This window comes from Mirounga leonina, unplaced genomic scaffold (genome assembly GCF_011800145.1).
Source record: "Mirounga leonina isolate KUSES-001 unplaced genomic scaffold, KU_Mleo_1.0 Mir_174, whole genome shotgun sequence".
NCBI lineage: Eukaryota > Metazoa > Chordata > Mammalia > Carnivora > Phocidae > Mirounga > Mirounga leonina.
The window spans coordinates 77,224,327-77,243,105 of record NW_023270451.1 but is presented as its reverse complement, the minus strand read 5'-3'; the positions used below and the strand labels follow the sequence as shown (position 1 = coordinate 77,243,105).

Below are 18,779 nucleotides of genomic sequence, written 5' to 3'. Positions count from 1 at the left end.
TGGCCGACTCAGGACACAAGTGGCAGGAAGATAAATATGGATTATGGGCTCCTAGACTGTAGCATGAATTCCCTGGGGAGCTTAGAAATGCATATTCCTGGGGCCCTCTGGCGGTCTGATTCACTGGGTCTGTGGTGGGGCCAGGACTCCTCCCTTTCAGCAGTCCTTCCTGCTTTTTTTCTTTTTTTTTTCCATGACAGCTTTATTAAGATACAATTCACATACCATAAAATTCACCCTTTTTAAAGTGTACAGTCACGTGATCTTTAGCCTATTTATTGGTACAACCATCACCACTACCTAATTGAGAACATTTTCATCACTTCTCCCCCCACCCCCTCCCGCAAAAAAACCCCGTACCTGTTAGCAGTCACTCCCCACCTCCCCTTACCCAGCCCTGGCAACAACTAATCTGCTTTTTTCTTTTTAATTAACATATAAGGTATTATTAGTTTCAAAGATAGAGTTCAGTGATCATCATTTGCACATAACACTCAGTGCTCATCACATCACGTGCCCTCCTTAATGCCTATCACCCAGTTACCCCTTCCCCCCACCCAACTAATCTGCTTTCTGTCTCTATTATGTTGCCTGTCCTGGACATTTCACGTAAATGGAATCATATAACATGGTTGGTCTTTTGTCACTGTTTGTTTGTTTGTTTGTTTTCATTTAGCATGGTGTTTCCAAGGTTCATCCACGTCATAGCGTGTACAGTCCTTCATTCCTTTTTATGGCCGAATAATATTCCATTGTAAAGCTAAACCACATGTTTATCCAGTCATCTGTTGACGGATATGGTAAATATAAGAAAATGGTATGTGTTCGTTTGTTCATTAGACCCTTCTTGAACACTCTTATTTGAAGGGAGAATCTTCTGGGCTCAAGAGCAGAACTCCTAGAAATAGGAAGACTTTGATGGTTGTTAGCAGAAAAATCATTACCTTGGTACCGCCACTGTCTTTGCCCGGTGTGGTGCGCTGGGGACCTAGTTTCTGGTCCTGGTGTGTGGTGTTTTGTGCAGCCATGGTTTAAGCATTTGGCTCAAGAGTGCAGGCTGCGAGTCGCCAAAATGGCCCCCTGGGTTCTGAGGTGGCGCGTAGCCTTCGCCTTCTCTTGTTCCTCACCCGCTTCAGTCTTCTGTCCTCGTCCAAATGTGAAGAAATAGGTTTGCTTTGAAAATACTCCAAAATCAGGGCGCCTGGGTGGCTCAGTTGGTTGGGCGACTGCCTTCAGCTCAGGTCATGATCCTGGAGGCCCGGGATCGAGTCCTGCATTGGGCTCTCTGCTCGGCAGGGAGTCTGCTTCTCCCTCTGACCTTCCTCCTTCTCATGCTCTCTGTCTCTCATTCTCTCTCTCGCAAATAAATAAAATCTTAAAAAAAAAAAAAGAAAGAAAAGAAAATACTCCAAAATCAAAAAATAAAGGTATTATGTAAAATACTAGAGCAATCCATTTAGTTGGGTTTTTTTTTAAACTGTTTTGCTTGAAGAAGACGAGAATGAAGCCTCCAGAGGCTCGGAGGGAGCTTCACTGAGCAGCTCGACGCAGCCAGAGCCGCTTGGTTGTGACGGTGCTGTTTTTCTTCCTTCTCAGCATAGTTTCTGAAAGCAAACACCTTCCACCTATGCTTGCCGTGAAGAATGCTCAGTTGAGAAAAATAACTATTTTTGTTCTGCAGTAATTGTTGTGGTTCCTTCTCAATTTTGTGTTTGCTGTTTATAAACTGATAAAAATAACAGTTACTAGAATCATTAAAGCTGAACAACTTACAGCTTTATTTGCGACACAAGGAAAAGCCATTTAAAATTGAATTGTATTAGTGCGCAGTCATTTGTGATGTAAATTGTATTTTTTCATTCAGTATATCAAGTATGACCATCTTATGAATCAAGTGAATATAATGTGTATTTACCTATATTCCAGAATTAACATACTAACCTCAGAGCAGTAGAGGGCACTGGAAAATTATAGTTGTGTGTGTTTTATTCCTCACTCCATCTTCTTCCCCTGCCCAAATTTCTTATTTTTGTTTTCACTGAAGATGCATATATTTTTGAGATATAACTCACATAGAATGTACCAGTTTGAAGTGTACAATTTAGTGACTTGTAGTTATTCACTATATATTGATAGTTATAAAGACCACTATCTAATTTCAGAATATTTCTATCATCCCCAAAAGAAACCCTTACTTATTGGCAATCAATCCCAGTTCCCTTTCCCTCTATGGACTTGCCTGGACATTTCCTATAAATAGAATCATACAGTATGTGGCTTTTTGTGTCTAGCTTTTTCACTTACTGTGTTTTCAAAGATTCATCCATATTGTGGCATCTAACAGTACTTCACTTCTTTTTATGGCTAAATAGTATTCCATTGTGTATATATATATATATATATATATATATATATTTTGTTTATTAGTTGATTGACATTTCCAGATTTCACTTTTTATTTAAATCACTGTTTTTGTTTTAAGATTTGGGGAAAACCAGTCTCTCCACCCCTCACTCCTCATGGCTTATACATGCCCAGCTTGTTTTTCTAGTAATGTCTGAAACAGTAATATCTGAACTTCTTTTTATAGGTTGACTTTGATAGCAACATTTTTGTAGATCATGTATTACCTCCCTGCTGTACCATAAAAACCCCAGCAGAGGGGCGCCTGGGTGGCTCAGTCGTTAAGCGTCTGCCTTCGGCTCAGGTCATGATCCCGGGGTCCTGGGATCGAGCCCCGCATTGGGCTCCCTGCTCGGCGGGAAGCCTGCTTCTCCCTCTCCCACTCCCCCTGCTTGTGTCCCCTCTCTCACTGTGTCTCTCTCTGTCAAATAAATAAATAAAATCTTAAAAAAAAAAAACCAGCAGAGTTAATAGGAAGAATGTTATTAATGTTGGTGAGAGCTCAGTGGCACCCTATATAATTTGTAGTATGATAAATGGACAATTAATCAATGCTCAGAATAAAACATGAACAAAGCTCTGTTACGAGTGCGAACACTCTGAGAGGCCAGGCCACAGTAGCTGTCTCACTGGGCTCCGGGCAGTGGAGACTACACCGGCCTCACCAGGCTGGTTCCCCAAATGGCAGCGGAGGGAACAGAGCAGGCAGGCAGGCATGGGCAGGATTCTGAAGGAGCTGCTTCCCCCTTCCTTTCCCTGGTGGCCGCACGCCCTCCCTCCTTCAGGCACCCTCAGGCTCTCCTGTAAGAACTGTGTTCAGGAGAAGATCTAATATGGTCACTTCCTCCTTCCTACTGGGTGGGGGGGACACTTTATATCTGTTTTAAAATCTTGATGCTCGGGGCACCTGGGTGGCTCAGTCATTAAGCGTCTGCCTTCGGCTCAGGTCATGGTCCCGGGGTCCTGGGATCGAGCCCCCCCGTCGGACTCCCTGCTCAGCGGGAAGCCTGCTTCTCCCTCTCCCACTCCCCCTGCTTGTGTTCCCTCTCTCGCTATGTCTCTGTCTGTCAAATAAATGAATAAAATCTTTAAAAAAAAAAGAAATTAAAAAAAAAATCTTGATGCTCTCATGGGGAGATACTTGTTTTTTAATTAATGACTTCACCTTTTAGTACTCCAGGGCCCTTAAAAAAAGAAAAATGGTGTTTTCAGAGGTCAGGCTGGAACTTTAAGCCTTCGTGGGTAAACATAAAGGAATTATAAAATAACACAGGTTTTTAATCTGGTAATGTCAGGCTGAAGCAATTACATTTTCTGTGGGTCTTTGAGATGGACTAGAAGCATCTCACTAAAACGTATCTTCACGTACCCATCATCGAGCTTCAGAATTGTGTATGACATTTTAAATTGAATTAAAATTATTAGTACTAATTAAGCCCATCTGGTGAATGGGAAGTTCTATTTTTATGGAAAGCAGTTGAGTGGGAAAATGTGTATTTATTAGTCATGCCTTCATTATACCTCCTGGAAACCAGTCGGGATCACAAGGCCAAATTGCCCAGGAAGAAATAAAGAATGTCGGGTTGTGTAAAAATCACCCGAGGCCTTTGATTGACCGTATTTAAGTGCAGCTTCAGGCCAGTGCCCAGACAGTGGGTTTTGGGACGTTGGAGTGGTGCCCCGGAGTCTACCTGCCCAACGAGGTCCGCCAGAGGACTCGAACAGATTCCCAGTGGACCACACTTGGGGAAATAGCTCCGTCTTATAATCCCAGATCTACAAAGTGATAGTGAAGTTATGGTAATATAAGTGACAGAGTACTTCCAATCAGCAAATTAGGCTGGGCTTGTCACCTAATTAATGATTTTTAAACATCACAGGTGAAAAGGTGAAAAGGGAAAAATGCCTTTGTGGAGGCAGCATTTTCTGTTCCTCCGTGAATTCAGAAATGCTGGCGGGCTGATTGCTGAGTGGTGGGGGCGTCCTTTGCTCCCTCAGTTCCAGCCCCTGAAGCCCACTTGAACTTGCTTTTCAGAATATGGCATCAGCTATTTCTCTAGAGACCGTGGTTTTAGTCCTCGAAGTTATTAGTGCCCGATGGGAATCGAGTTCACTTCAGTACCATATTGTTTAAGTGCTTCTGTGACCTTCAGCCTCGGACTCCATATACAGTTCTCTGTGCATGAGACACAACGGCTTTTGTTCCTTTTGAAAAAGCTCTGGCTTTCTGGGAAGTATAGGGAAATTGTTTTCTTTTGGGGAAAGCCAGATGCCAGGGCTGGTAGTGACCCAAGCACAGTCCTGGGTATTCTCCCTGAGGGCAGACGCCGCATCTTACTCATCCTTGAGGCCGCGGCGCATCCTGCACAGAGCCTGGCACCTGCTCCTAGAGCCAGGGAAAAGGGTATGTCTGCTTGGAAGAAGAGGGTGGTGGAGAGAGTTGCTGCTCACGCAGAACAAGGCTGCATCCCTGCGGTTGGCTGTGTGGGTGCAGAGTGCAGGCATGAGGGAGGCAGCGGGGGGAGCGGCCCCCGTCCTTGACATCCAACGGGCCCTCTGCCAGATGCAGGACAGAAGGGCAGTGTCTTTCAGTCCAGCCAAATGGAGAGGCTCCAGAAGCTTTTCTTTCTTTTTTTTTTTTTTTATTGAAGTATAGTTGACCAGAAGCTTTGTGGAGCGTTATAAGAGAGGCGATGAGTTCCTTCCTGTTCTGAAAGGCCCTTCGGGGCTCTCTTCCATAACGGGAGGGGAGAGTCCTAGGCCTGACTTCTTTAAAGAGCTGGGCTTGCTTTCAGCACTGCCGTACCCCAAAAGGTAGGGTGCCACGTGACTGGGCAAGGGGCAGCTGAGCTCCGTGGGCAGTCCTAAGCTCTGCCCCCCTCCCCAAACTCACACCTTCTTGGACCAGCCTGTTCTCTTCCTGTCTTTTCAGCTCACCAGGCCCAACCCCCTTCTTTTTAATTTGTTACCCAGAGCTCACTCTCCTTTTCTTTTCCTCTTCCTGCTTCTGGCCTCCCTCTCCTTATTCCCAGGAGTTATATGCATGTCTTGAAGTCCAGCCCTTTGATTTCTTGCAGGATGGGGATGCCTAGGCCAGGAATTTGGGCAGCCACCCTGTCACCTGGCAGGGAAACTCTCCTGGGAGAGGGGATGGAAATCTTGGAACTTGAGAGGGATTCCCTTGAGGGTCAGTGGAAAAGAAATGTGAATCTCCAGTATCTCAGTACTCCTTGAACCTCAAGTCAAAGAGTCACCTCATCCCCATCAGGAGGGACCAGCCATGCAGTGTTCATGCCTTACAGAAGACTTGCATCTCCCATCCTGTTGGCGTCCTCCATTCTCCGCTGGGTCTCAGCTTCCTAGCCACGTCCACCTGAGCAATGTCCATTTGTCCTCACGTTGAAGACACAGAGTTCTGATGGGCCTTGCTCTTGAAATTATGCATTTTAATCAGCTACTTCACTTCATTTGAACGTCAGGCACTGGCGTGTCATAAAACCACCACTGCGCTGAGGCCGCTGCTTTGGCATCCACGTGGTCCTTAATATTCGGCAGGTTTGAGGCGCGTGGGATTCCTGGGTTTGCCAGAGCCACCTACTTTTCCTTAGACCAGACAGATGACCTAGTGGCTACGTGTTTCCTTCCCTGGGTTGGCAGGGCTCCAAGGCCAAGGACGGGGTGCGTCCATGCCTGCCCGAGGGCCAGCACAGGAGTACCTCTGTGCAGATGTTTCTGCTTTGGCAGGTGGTATATTTCTTGTTTCAAGTAAAGAAACGACTCATGTCTTCTTTGGCGACTATTAGCTCATCACAGGTTTTAGAGAGCCTGAAAAAGTGTCAGGTTGTGCTGGTATTTATGTTTTGCTTACACACACGTGCGCATGCACAGACACACGTGAGATTGGCATGCGGTCTGAATGAGAAGAGGGTGGTTGGTATGGGGTCTGTATCCAGGAGGATCTCAGGATTCTGTGCCCTTGCCCCCTCTCCTGGGTCAGGGATTCTGGAGGGTGTGTTGCAGTTAGACATCCCGCCCCCCCCACCCCGCCCCACTCCCGGGTGGACTCTAACAGGGATAAATAGTTTGGGGTGTGGGCCCTAGATTTGCTGTCGTGACTCACTGAGTGTGCATCCCTGTTCCCCCAGGCGACTTGGAGCTCCTCTTGGTGCTGACATGATGACAGTGTGCAGGCCAGCCAAGGGCAGCCACATCCAGACTGAAAGCCTGAGCTACAAATTGGCTGACAAGTAAGAGCTTTTCTCCCCTGAGAGTGTAGACGTTAGCCTAGATTCTCCACTTCCTTCCTTTCTCTACTGCCTTTCCCTCCTCTCTATCCCCACTTCCTTGGACTAAGGATGGGTTCTTTTCCGAGTCCTTGCGATGAGCCTCCTGGAAATCATCCCCACGCGCTGCAGAACCTGAGACCACAGTGGTCAGTGGAAGATCTGACTGGTGTCCAGTTGTGGAGAGGACGGGCCCATGGCAGCTTCAGGCCCTCTCCCCATTCCAGCCCGGGATTTGTTTTCCTAACTACTAGGATGCATGGGCTTTTTAATTATCCTCGAGCCTTACATCTTTACAGCTGCATCTGTCTGCAAAGTCAGCTTTGCCCATCCTGTCTCAGCAGTGCTGTTTTCTCTCCAGATGGAGCCCTTTCCTCTGACTCTCTGTCTCACACTCTACGGTGGGCTTGGTGACCACAGCTCTGCACCCCAGTCCCTGGCCCCTTCTGGGGCCATAGCGTCCTTCTGGAAACAGAACCTCAAAAAATCCTTGGGTGCAACAACCACATGGAGAGGACCCTCTGCCTCTGGCTTCATCATCCTTGCCTCTCGCTTGAACTTCATAAATCCATGCAGTCTTCCAGCAAGCCATCCTTCTTCTCTTTCAGTTTTCACATAGGCCTCCGTGATTGTGAGGTCACCCCAGATGTCTGGGATCTTAGACAATAACTATAATCATTGCAACACTCCTTGCCATTTAGTAATATCAAGAATTAGAATGTGTGCTGTACTCTGGGAATGTTAACATGTATTGACTCATCCACTCATTCATCTTACAAGTATTTTTTGACTATTTACTGCATACTAGGCACAGCAAACAAGATGAATTTGGCCTCTGCACCAGTCAAGTTCCAGTCTAGGGAAGGAAGAGAGAGTTATTTATTTATTTGGCACGGGGGCGTAGAGGGAGAGGGGGAGAGAGAGAATCTTAAGCAGGCTCCATGCTCAGTGTGGAGCCCGACACAGGGCTTGATCTCATGACCCTGAGATCGTGACCTGAGCCAAAATCAAGAGTCAGATACTCAAAAACAAACAAACAAAAAGAAAGAGTCAGATACTCAACCAACTGAGCTACCCAGGTGCCCCGAGAGTTCTTACTTTAAAATGAAAAAAATACAGCCAAGATTCAAACCGAGGTGCCTCTGACTTGAAAGCCATATTTATCTGTTGTCAATATTGTTAACAGTACATGGGAGGCTCAGTCGGTTAAGTGTCCGACCTGTGATTTCAGTCATGATCTCATGTCGTGGGATCGAGCCCTGCATCGAGCCCTGCATGGGGCTCAGTGGGGAGTCTGTTGGACAGTCTCCCTCTCCCTTTACCCCTCCCCCTACTCATGCTGTGTTCTCTTTCTCTCTCTAAAATAAATAAATCCTTAAAAAGAAACCAGTATGTATGATATATATGATTATTGTTATATCATCCATTGTCATTAAGCAAGAACTAATGAATTGTGTTTTTATGTGTCTGTCCTGTCACCTTGCTTCTAGCACTGTGAGAGTGAGGGCTTTAACTTCTGCCTTTTGAACGCTCAGTAAAATATCAACAAACTGATTCTGCTTTTGCTTCTGACTAAAATCTGAATTCATGCTAATGTCCTCAGTGGTGACAGGACAATTAAAAAATGTGTTTCTCTTTTGTAAGCGCTCTGTTATGCATGCTAATTGTTTATTTAAGTAAGGAATTCTGCTTTGATAGCTGTATTTAAAATATGAAAATGTGTTTGCCTATTCACAAGTTTCTAATTTATGCTGTGCAACCACAAATAGCAACGCAATTTACGTGTTAAAGTCCCAATGGAGGGAGAAGTCTTCGTGTAAACAATTATTAGTCTTTGGAGCAGAAAGCTAAATAGTAACAGGATGCATGAAATTGCTAATTATTCATTCCTCACTGTGAACCTTAACTGGAGTTTCAGAATTCCTATATAGTCAGATCTATATATTCAAAAAATATGCACCATGAAGTTGGTCAGTGCGTCCTTGCTAATCTTGGCACATCCAAGATCACTCCACTTAGTTATGACCTTTGCTGGTGGAAGAATGTTTTGCATTCAGAAACAGATACTCCCGTTCTCATTAGACTAGCTTAAAAATGTTTTCCTGGTTTTCTTTCAAAAGAGCTTTTAACATCTTCATGGCATTGACTAATCCCCTAAAATCACATTGGGAGGCATATCTCCCCACATGTTTGTTCTAGGCCAGAACTTTCAGCGATGATGGAAATATTCTTTTGCTCTGTCCAATGTGGATGTCACATGTGCCTAATGAGTACCATGTTCTACTACTCTGCCATTGTTCTAGGTGCTGGGGATTCAGCAGTAGCCCAGATAGGCCAAAATTCAAAGTAATCCAACAAAACGAAGCAATCCCTGTCCACATGAGAAACCAGTCTAGTCGGGCTCACATTCTAGAGGAGGTCCAATTCAAATGCAGCCAATAATTTTGGCTTTACCTACTCAAGTCAGGAGAGCTTATGAAGCCCAGAATTAGCAAACATTGTATGACTTATGGCATTGTTCTAATTTTTAAATAGTCATCACAAAGGCCCATCCGTTGATTACAGAAGCAGAGCAAATCTGGACTGTGTAAGCTTTTACCTCAGGAGATGTTCCCTATTTTCATCAGGGAAACAAGCTAACAATAATGATAATAACATTTATTGTACACTCACGACATGCTAAATGCTTAATATGGTCTGCCTCTTTCAGTGTTTTCAGCCACTCTGGTAGATGTATATTATTATTATTCCCATTTCACAGATGAGGACACTTAGGTTTAGAGAAGTGAAACAGTTTGTCCAAGGTCACACAGCTGGTCAGTGGTTGAATTAGGCTTTAAACTCAAGTCTACTGCATTCCAAAATCCAGTAGTTCCTTTCATTCTACAATACTGTCTTCCCAAGAAGAGCAAAGTGATTCCTTAAAATGGCGGTTTCAATGTTTGTGACTTACAACTAGCATATAGTATTTAGATCTAAGTTCTAGCCAATCTCTATGACCAGCCGAGAACAATGACTAAGAATCCATCACCCAGTGTTTGTCTTTCTTGTTCAGGGTCAAGGTGGAAGGTCCAAAGGCTGGGGAAGACCCTCGAAGGCTGCCATTTAAGTCCCCCATTCCTTTCCCAGAGACTGATCAGGATTCACCCCCCAGAAGAAGCTCATTGGAAAGTCTCAATAACCTGATGCTAGAGTCAAGAGTGGACTGTTTTCAGCAGAACATGTTCAGCTCAAATATGATCATCAGTGACCCAGCTTCAGATCTCAGCGCTAAAGAAGCCAGCAAGGCGGGCAAGGGGCAGCTCAGTGGCATTCAGAACCCCTGCCCTCCTCCCCGAGGCGGGGCCCTGAACAAGCCCCTCAGCATAAAGGACAAGATATCCGAATGGGAAGGGAAAAAGGAGTTGCCTACTCCTGCACCCGGCAGGAAAGCAGATGGGCAGGAGGACTACCTGATGTCCTGTGTGATGGGGAGGAGAAGCAGTGATGGTGTGAGAGCATGGGTCACGGAGGTTCAGGATGGAACCAGGCCCGAGACAGAGAGCAAAGAAAATGAGAGGAATAAAGGGGTCGTGAAAGTCGGGGGACAGGATGCAGAGCCAAGGCAAGACCTCAGCCAACCAGCTGGGCAGCTGGCACCCAGCTTGGGCAGAGGCCGAGAGCCCAGGCTGGGCAAGCAGCGCTTTCCAAACGATAGCCTCTCCGTGCTGAGGCAGGTCAAGAAACTGGAGCAGGCTCTGAAGGATGGGTCGGCGGGGTTGGATCCCCAGTTACCTGGGACTTGTTACTCCCCACACTGCCTGCCAGATAAGGCTGAGGATGGGCCTGCCCTTCCTGAGAACCGTGGGGGCGGGCGTGGCTCGGAATTCAGGTCCCACCACTGGGACCTGGAGGCCAGGGAGCCCGCTCCTGAGGCCGCAGAGGAAAGGAAAGGCTCCTGCAGGAGTCCCTGCGACCAGATCCTGGAGGGTGTGGACAGGAGCTCGGAGGGCTCCCCTGCAAAACCCTTCATCAACCCCCTGCCCAAGCCCCGGAGAACGTTCAAACACGATGGAGAAGGGGACAAGGACGGGAACCCAGGCATCAGCTTCCAGAAGGATAAAAGGCACCTGCCTCCTCTGCCTTCTCTACCTCCCCCGCCCCTGCCCTCCTCCCCCCCGCCCTCCTCCGTGAACAGAAGACTATGGACCGGGAGGCCGAAACCCAGTGCTGACCACAGGTAGGTGACGGCTGACTCTCTGCTCCAGTGGTTTATGCGGCATCACAGCTGCTCTCAGGCGAATTACTGGTTTTATTAAACGGATGGATCTTGTAGTTGGTCGAGACCATTCATGGCTTGAGACAGTGTATTGATGAAACCCGGAGACGTGATAAGCGATGCCTGTGTTTTGTGTTCTCTGTCCTCAAAGTGGGTATTGGCTTTGAAAATCTACCTTTTGGACATGATAAGTACTCGTATTTCTGCCACTAACCAAGACTTCAACGAAAACTCAGTTAACTCTGGCAATGGACTAATTCATGCTAATTGACACTCATCTGCCACTACCGTCCCCCACTAGTGCATGGTGCTTCCAATATCCCCTGGCTCCTTTCTTCATGTTTTTTCTTGGTATGAGCTCTAGAAACACAGCCCGGGTCTGCCTCGGCCCTGTTGCCGTCTATCTGTAAGACCTCGAACAAGTTGTTCGACCTCCCAAAGCTTCTGTTTCCTCGCTTATACGTAAAGAGGCACACCCTAAATATTTTCTAATGTCAAAATCGTACATTAGATAATAAAGCATGTGCACGCTTGAAGGTCAAATTTGCGTGTTGGAAACCATTTCTTTCCTGCTTTGAGAACTAATTTCTGGCCCATTTCTGGGATGTGCTAATTGGTTTGATCCCCACTAACCTGGAAACCAGCCACAGAGCAAAACTCAAAACCGTTGTCTCTGCTCTGGTCACCCATTCTGCACCTTCTGTTTTCCCCTTGACTCCCTGCAGTTGGGCTTTTGCCGCTTATCCTGAAACTGCTCTTGACCCAAGGCCGCCTGTGACCCCCCATCTCACTAAATCCAGTTGCCAGTTCTCTGTTCTTTTCTTTCTTTTTTTTTTTTTAAAGATTTTATTTATTTATTCATAAGAGACAGAGAGAGAGAGAGGCAGAGGGAGAAGCAGGCTCCCCGCTGAGCGGAAAGCCCGATGTGGGACTCGATCCCAGGACCCTGGGATCATGACCTGAGCCGAAGGCAGACGCTTAACCATCTGAGCCACCCAGGCACCCTCTCTGTTCTTTTCTTACATGACATCTCTTGGCGTTGGAGGAACAACTTCACTCCCTCCCTGGAAACACTGCGTTCACTGGGCTTCTAGATCACCTACTTTCCTGGGGGTCCTGCTTTCACACACTGCTCCTTCTCAGTTCCATTCCCCTCTCCCTCCGAATGTCAGAATAACACCCCCAACACACCATCCTGGGTCAGAGCAGACACTTCTCTCTTCCATCTGCCTCACTCCCTAAATGAGCTCATTCAGTCCCATGGCTTTAAATGTCAGTTTCATGCTTATGACCCCCACATGTATCAGTACAGCCCTGGCTCCCTCTTCCAGCGAAGGTTTGCAGAGTCATCCCCTGCATGGGTCTCCATTTGGTTATCTAATAGTTTGGACTGAACGTGTCCAAACCTAAATTCCCAATCCAGCCACTGCTAAGCATCTCCTCCCCAGATGATGGCCATCTTATTAAATGGCATCACCCTTTGTTGCACTTAGGCCAAAACCTAGGAGTTTTGTGATTCCTCTCTTTTTCACACAATCCTAATCTAATTTATCAGCAAGCTGTTCAGTTCTAGTTTTAAACATTATCTTGAATCTGACTACCTCTGCTCTACTCTGCTAGCAGCTTAGTTGTCTCGTATCCACCTCCCACGCCAAGGTACTCCTCCGTAGCAGCCAGAGCAGTTTTCTAGAAATACATTCGATCACGTCACTCTCCTACTCAACACGATCTGTCAGGTAGGGTTGTTTCGGCTGCAAAAAACATAATTTCTTATGTTGTCTTCCAAGGGAAAAAGTTTGCATATTCCAGATAGGTAGGTAGGTAGGTAGGTAGGTAGAAATTATGTCCTTTAAAAAAAAGAAATCATGCTATATATACTGTTTTTTACTTAGGATATCATGGAGATCTTTCAATGTTACCACTTTTTTTTTTTCACCTTCCTTTTTTATTTTATTTTATTTTATTTTTTAAGATTTTATTTATTTGACAGAGAGAGAGCACAAGCAGGGGGAGCAGGAGAAGGAGAGGAGGGAGCAGGAGAAGGAGAGGAAGAAGCAGACTCCCCACCAAGCAAGGAGCCTGATGTGGGGATCATGACCCCAGCCGAAGACAGATGCTTAACCGACTGAGCCACCCAGGCACCCCTTATGATTTAAAAAAAATTTTTTTCAGGGCACCTGGGTGGCTTAGTTGTTAAGTGTCTGCCTTTAGCTCAGGTCATGATCCCAGGGTTCTGGGATCGAGCCCCGCATCGGGCTCCCTGCTCAACCAGGAGCCTGCTTCTCCCTCTCCCACTCTCCCTGCTTGTATTCCCTCTCTAGCTGTCTCTCTGTGTGTGTCAAATAAATAAATAAAATCTTTAAAAAAAAATAAAACTAAAATAAAATAATAAATTTTTTTTTTCTTTTTTAGAAAGACAGAGAGAGCGCTTGAGTGGGTAACAGGGAGGGAGAGGGGCAGAGGGAGAGGGAGAATCCTAAGCAGGCTCCAAGCCCAATACAGAGCCTGACACAGGGCTCCATCTCACGACCCTGAAATCAACTGAAACCAAGTCGGATGCTCAATTGACTATGCCACCCAGGCACCTATACATATTTTTTTACTAGGAGTTTTAAAAATTAGGATTGAATGTTGGATTTTGTCAAGTTACTTTTCAGTAGCTTTATATGATCATATGGTTCCTGTCCTTTGACCTATGAATAGTGACTTTATATCCTAATATTAACCCATTCTTACATTTTGGGAATGAACTCCCCTTTGGTCCTGGTTTGTTCCTCTCTTAATATACTGCGGAATTCTGTTTGCTAATATTTTATTTAAGATTTTTGTGTCAGTATTCCATAAATGGGACTGGTGTTTACTTGACTTTTATTGTACTGTCTTTTTTTTTTTTTTTTTAAAGATTTTTTATTTATTTATTTGACAGAGAGAGACACAGCGAGAGAGGGAACACAAGCAGGGGGAGTGGGAGAGGGAGAAGCAGGCTCCCCGCAGAGCAGGGAGCCCGATGCGGGACTCGATCCCAGGACCCTGGGATCATGACCTGAGCTGAAGGCATCGCTTAACCAACTGAGCCACCCAGGCGCCCTTATTGTACTGTCTTTACCAGGCTTCAGTATCAGTGGTGTGTAGGATCTATCGAAGAACTTAGAGGCTTCCTTGTTTATGTTCTGAGAAAGCTTGTATCCATCTCCAGTTCTAAATCCTTTCCCAAACTGGTGCCAAAGCCCACGTGCCTAAGTACTGGAGTGACCTTTCTGCTCATGACCCCAGTGTGTCTTGACAGTGGCTCTTCCTTGCCCTTTCTGGGCTGTTCCTCCAGGAAGGCCCCCTCTCTCAGGGGCAGGTTGCTTCTGAGAAATCAGAGTCTTTCCCCTGTGTCATCACGGGGCAGACAGATGAACCTGGTGAACAGTTATTCCCATTATCTTTTCTCTCGTAGCTACCATCTGCTCTTTGCAGTCTTCCAGCATTCTCTTTAAAACCAGCTAAAGTTACTTAGTTTCAGTTCAAAGATGAAATTTTTCTTGGCCAATTTGAATATGGTTGCATCAGCTGTGTTTTAAGCATTTTGGCTTTGGATTTTTCCTTTTGTTTAAAATAGTACAATGGGGGTGATTAGGGCACGATGTTCATTTTCTGCTTTAAAAAAATAAAGTGTACTTTTTATTGTGGTCCTATCTCTTAACAAAAAGAAGAGGCTCAACTCAGAATTTGGCAGACTTACTGCCCTCTCTGAGGCAGGAGAGCCAAGCCAAGGTTGAAGAAAGAAATGATTAAGGATTTTGAGGTTGGGAGGGTTTAGAATTACATGGCCAGGCTGCACACTTCAGAGAATGTATTGGGCTTATTTTCATAGGCTGATGAGTCCAGTTCTGAGGGAGCCAAACCAGTGGACTCAGATTCTCAGTTTGAGAAAATGTCTTCTTTCTTTTCATTCTCTTCCCTTTTTTCTCCTGTGTTCTCTCCCCTTCCTCCTTTCATCCCTTTCTCCTTTCTTCATTTCTCTAAAGCCCCAGGAAATTAAATGCAAGGACTTGTGCCTTCGATCCTAAAATGGGAAATGAGAAACCCTTAAATGTCAGGAAATTCCAAAGATAAGGTCCCTACAGCAGCACTCACTTGGTTGTGTATGTTCTGTGGCATGTGCTGAATAACTCTGGCAGGAATGCCTTAAAGCCAACATTTAACAAGGAAAGTTACTATTTTGTAAGTGTAAGCAGCATCCTGAATTCACATGTATCTATATGCCCCAAATGTTTGAACTGGAATGCAGATTTTTTTTTTATTATGTTATGTTAATCACCATACTGGAATGCAGATTTTTAATTTTAGTTTAATTTGATCCTATGATGGAGTTTTTAGATCTTTATGAAACCAAATAACTATGTTGACCAAAATTTCAGCTTTTCAACTAATTATTTTGGCATTGTATAGCTTTAGCATAGGACTTGGAGAACTTTTGGAGGATGTGAAACCTTGGTCATTATATGGCTGCCAAATCACATGCCTGCTGTTACTGATTCAATAATTTCCATCTTCTGCAGGACTGACTGGGATCCCCAGAGTCGTCTGGCTGGACAGCATCCCTCAGCTCTTACCCAGTTAGTGGCTAAGTTAACTTACCAGCCACACTGTGGTCTGTCCCTGTCATTATGAGTCTGTCCCAGTCAACATGACATCCATGAGGCAACTCTAACGGCCGTGTCTAAAGACTAAGTGTGGAGGGGCGCCGGGGGGGCTCAGTCAGTTACGCGTCTGCTTTCAGCTCAGGTCATGATCCCAGAGTCCTGGGATCGAGCCCCACATGGGGCTCCCTGCTCAGCTGGGAGCCTGCTGCTCCCTCTCCCTCTGTCACTCCCGCTGCTTGTGCTCTCTCTCTGTCAAATAAATAAATAAAATCTAAAAACAAAACAAAACAAAACACTGAGTGTTTAGGGGCACCTGGGTGGCTCAGTCGGTTAATTGTCTCACTCTTGGTTTTGGCTCAGGTCATGATCTCAGGGTCATGGGATCGAGCCTTGTATTGGGCTCCATGCTCAGCAGGGAGTATGCTGAGATTCTCTCTCTCCCTCTCCCTCTGCCCCTCCCCCCACTTGGGCGTGCACACTACAAGCAAGCTTCAGTTGTCTTTTAAGAAATTATTCTGTCAAATTGCTTTAAAAGTTTCTCAACACAGGGGCAGCAGCCTGGTTCAACCTGTAGAGCACGTGACTCTTGATCTTGTGGTCGTGAGTCCGAGCCCCATACTGGGTGTAGAAATTACTTTAAAAAAAAAAAAAGCAAAAGAAAATTTTTTTTTTTTTAGATTTTATTTATTTATTTGAGACAGAGAATGAGAGACAGAGAGCATGAGAGGGAGGAGAGTCAGAGGGAGAAGCAGACTCCCTGCTGAGCAGGGAGCCCGATGCGGGACTCGATCCCGGGACTCCAGGATCATGACCTGAGCCGAAGGCAGTTGCTTAACCAACTGAGCCACCCAGGCGCCCCAGCAAAAGAAATTTTTTAAGTTTCTAAACGTTTATTCTCAATTTCTGTACCTGTCGCATTGAAATACCAGCCCTGGCCCACAGATTGCACTTTGAGCACCGCTCCCAGACGCTGCAGAAACCAAGTGGTATCCTGCAAAGAAAGGTCCCAGGAAGTGGTTAGGTTTTACCAGAAACTCACTAGTGAGCTTCAGGGAGCCGCTTCAGTAAAGAGATGCATACAGACGCCAGATTGAGAAGATAAAGGGAAGAAAAACCAATGAGGTCCAGTAAAGGAATAGTCAGACAGCCTCAAGCTCGTCCCTCCTCCCCCGGCCCCCCAACCCACGCCAGTTTAAAATGTTGGCAAGGAAGGTGAGAAATCGCAGAACTACGAGGGTCATTGCTTCCAGTGGAAGTTTTTCTAGGGGAAACCTGTGCGTGTTTAAATAGGGAAAGAAGCTAGCCGAGAGGAAAAGATTTAAAATGTAAGAAATCCCAGGGGCGCCTGGTGGCTCAGTGGGTTGAGCGTCCGACTCTTGGTCTCAACTCAGGTCTTGGTCTCAGGGTTGTGAGTTTGGGGCCCGCATTGGGTGTGGAGCCTACTTAAAAAAAAACCAAGAAAATAAAATTAAATGCTAGAAACCACCAAAGCGAGGAAGGCAGGCAAATGGCTCCTGCCTGGCACTGCCTTTTCATCACCTGGCACTCACCACCCTGCCCCTGCAGTGCAGCCTTGCCGAATGTATGTGTCCCTCCACAAATGCACCAAGTTCCCTGTGGCCCTTTCCTTTTCTTGGAACACTCTTCCCCCAGCTGAGGTCTTTCTTCTGTCCTCCAGGTCTCAGCTTTAATGAGTGACTTTGTCAGCACCACCTTCCTGATGCAACCCCAACCTAAAATGAGGCCTCCTTGATAGTCTCACTGTGCTTTTCCATCACTGAGCTTAACACAGTTTACTGTTCTGTTTATTTGTGCATGCTCTGGTTGAATGTCTGTCTTCCTCCCTGGAATGTAAGCTCTTTGAGACAGGGACCCTGACTGTTTCAGTCACTCCTTAGTGATTGAACCCTGAGCACAGTGCCTCTCCCACAATAAATGTTCAACATAAAACATTTGCTACATAAATAATTACTAGCACCACAACAGTAATAGCAATAGCTAACATTTGTTGCGTGTTTGTCAAGTGCTAAGGACTTTACACATGTTCTCATTTCTATTCTTTGGACAATGCTCTGAGATAATTGCTGTTTTTCAAGTCAGGGCAGTGAGTTTCAGCCCAGTTAAGTGGTTCGTCTGAGGTTAAAAGACTTGTGAATGAAGGATCCAGGATCTGTATGCAGGTGTGTTTAATCCCCAGGGGCCAGAGAGACTGGAAGTGTGGGTGAAGAAGTGAAGACATGATACATTTCTCAGTAGTCAGCTAGAGTTTACCATGGAGCATGCAGAGGACGGTGGGCTAGATGTGCATGCACAGAGCCACAGGAGGGTTATGACCATCCTCGACCAGGAGAAATGAAGGGCTAGGACCAAGTCACAGCCAGCTGGGGGATGTGCCCTGATGAGTGTGGGCAGACTACGTGTTCACCTAAACGCCATTCAATGAAGGCCTGTGTGTGTTCAATACAAATTCTTGACAAGTCTGCTGGAGGTAGAAGAGGAGCCTCCTGAGCCCGAGTGGGCAGCGCAGTTCTGCTCCAACTGGGGGTGGTGGGGGAGTTGTGGGTTACTTTGGAGAAGGATAGGGAGAGAGAAGAAAAAAGAGGAGGTGGACTGAACCAGTGAGGTGGCTGAGGTTCTGTGTGTTTCACCATATGGTCTACCTCATGGCCTCCCAAATGTTCAGTGAAGCTACAGAAATCACAGAAACTCAGGGTGGGTGGCTGTGTGTGTATGTGTGTTTGTCTGTGTGTGTGAGAGAGAGAGAGAGAAGGGGCTGGACTTTGCATTAGGTCAGCACCAGCAGGACAGGGACAGCCCCCTGTGGATGTAGGCGGGGGCGATAGCCAGAGAGTGAGCCGGGCCACAGACAGAGAAGTACTTGCACCCATCTCTGAGGGGTGGGGGTGGGGGGCTGGGGTGTCTCAGCTGGCCTCTGGGTTTCGTTCTGATAATAACCACTCAAGTGAGAGAAGTGGGGAGGTGCCCAGGCCTCTCGTCCACTCTGAACTGGCCATCGCTGCTCCTTTCCCATCATGAATGTGTGCTCTGTAAACATTGCAGAATATTTAAGAAGTCCAGAAAAAATGAAAGTGAAGAGAAGCCACAAGCCATTCGTCCTGAGATAGTAGCTGTATATTTCATTTCCTTCCCTTCTTCTTCTTTTCTATGTATATACTTACTTCCGAAGTAGGGATTGTACTTTAT

At 46.1% G+C, this 18,779-nt stretch overlaps 1 protein-coding gene across 4 annotated transcripts in view; it reads left to right on the top strand.

The window, feature by feature from the left end:
- Positions 1-18,779, top strand: part of DENND2A (DENN domain containing 2A) — a 96,630-nt gene that overhangs the window by 21,486 nt on the left and 56,365 nt on the right. For 3 of the 4 annotated variants that reach the window (XM_035021231.1, XM_035021232.1, XM_035021233.1), the window contains 2 exons: positions 6,549-6,650; positions 9,742-10,905. In XM_035021231.1, the coding sequence (XP_034877122.1) occupies positions 6,577-6,650; positions 9,742-10,905 (1,238 nt within the window). In that variant the 5' untranslated portion in view covers positions 6,549-6,576. Of the gene's footprint in view, positions 1-5,072; positions 5,218-6,548; positions 6,651-9,741; positions 10,906-18,779 lie in introns of those variants that run through there. The other variant, XM_035021235.1, reaches the window with a different exon arrangement.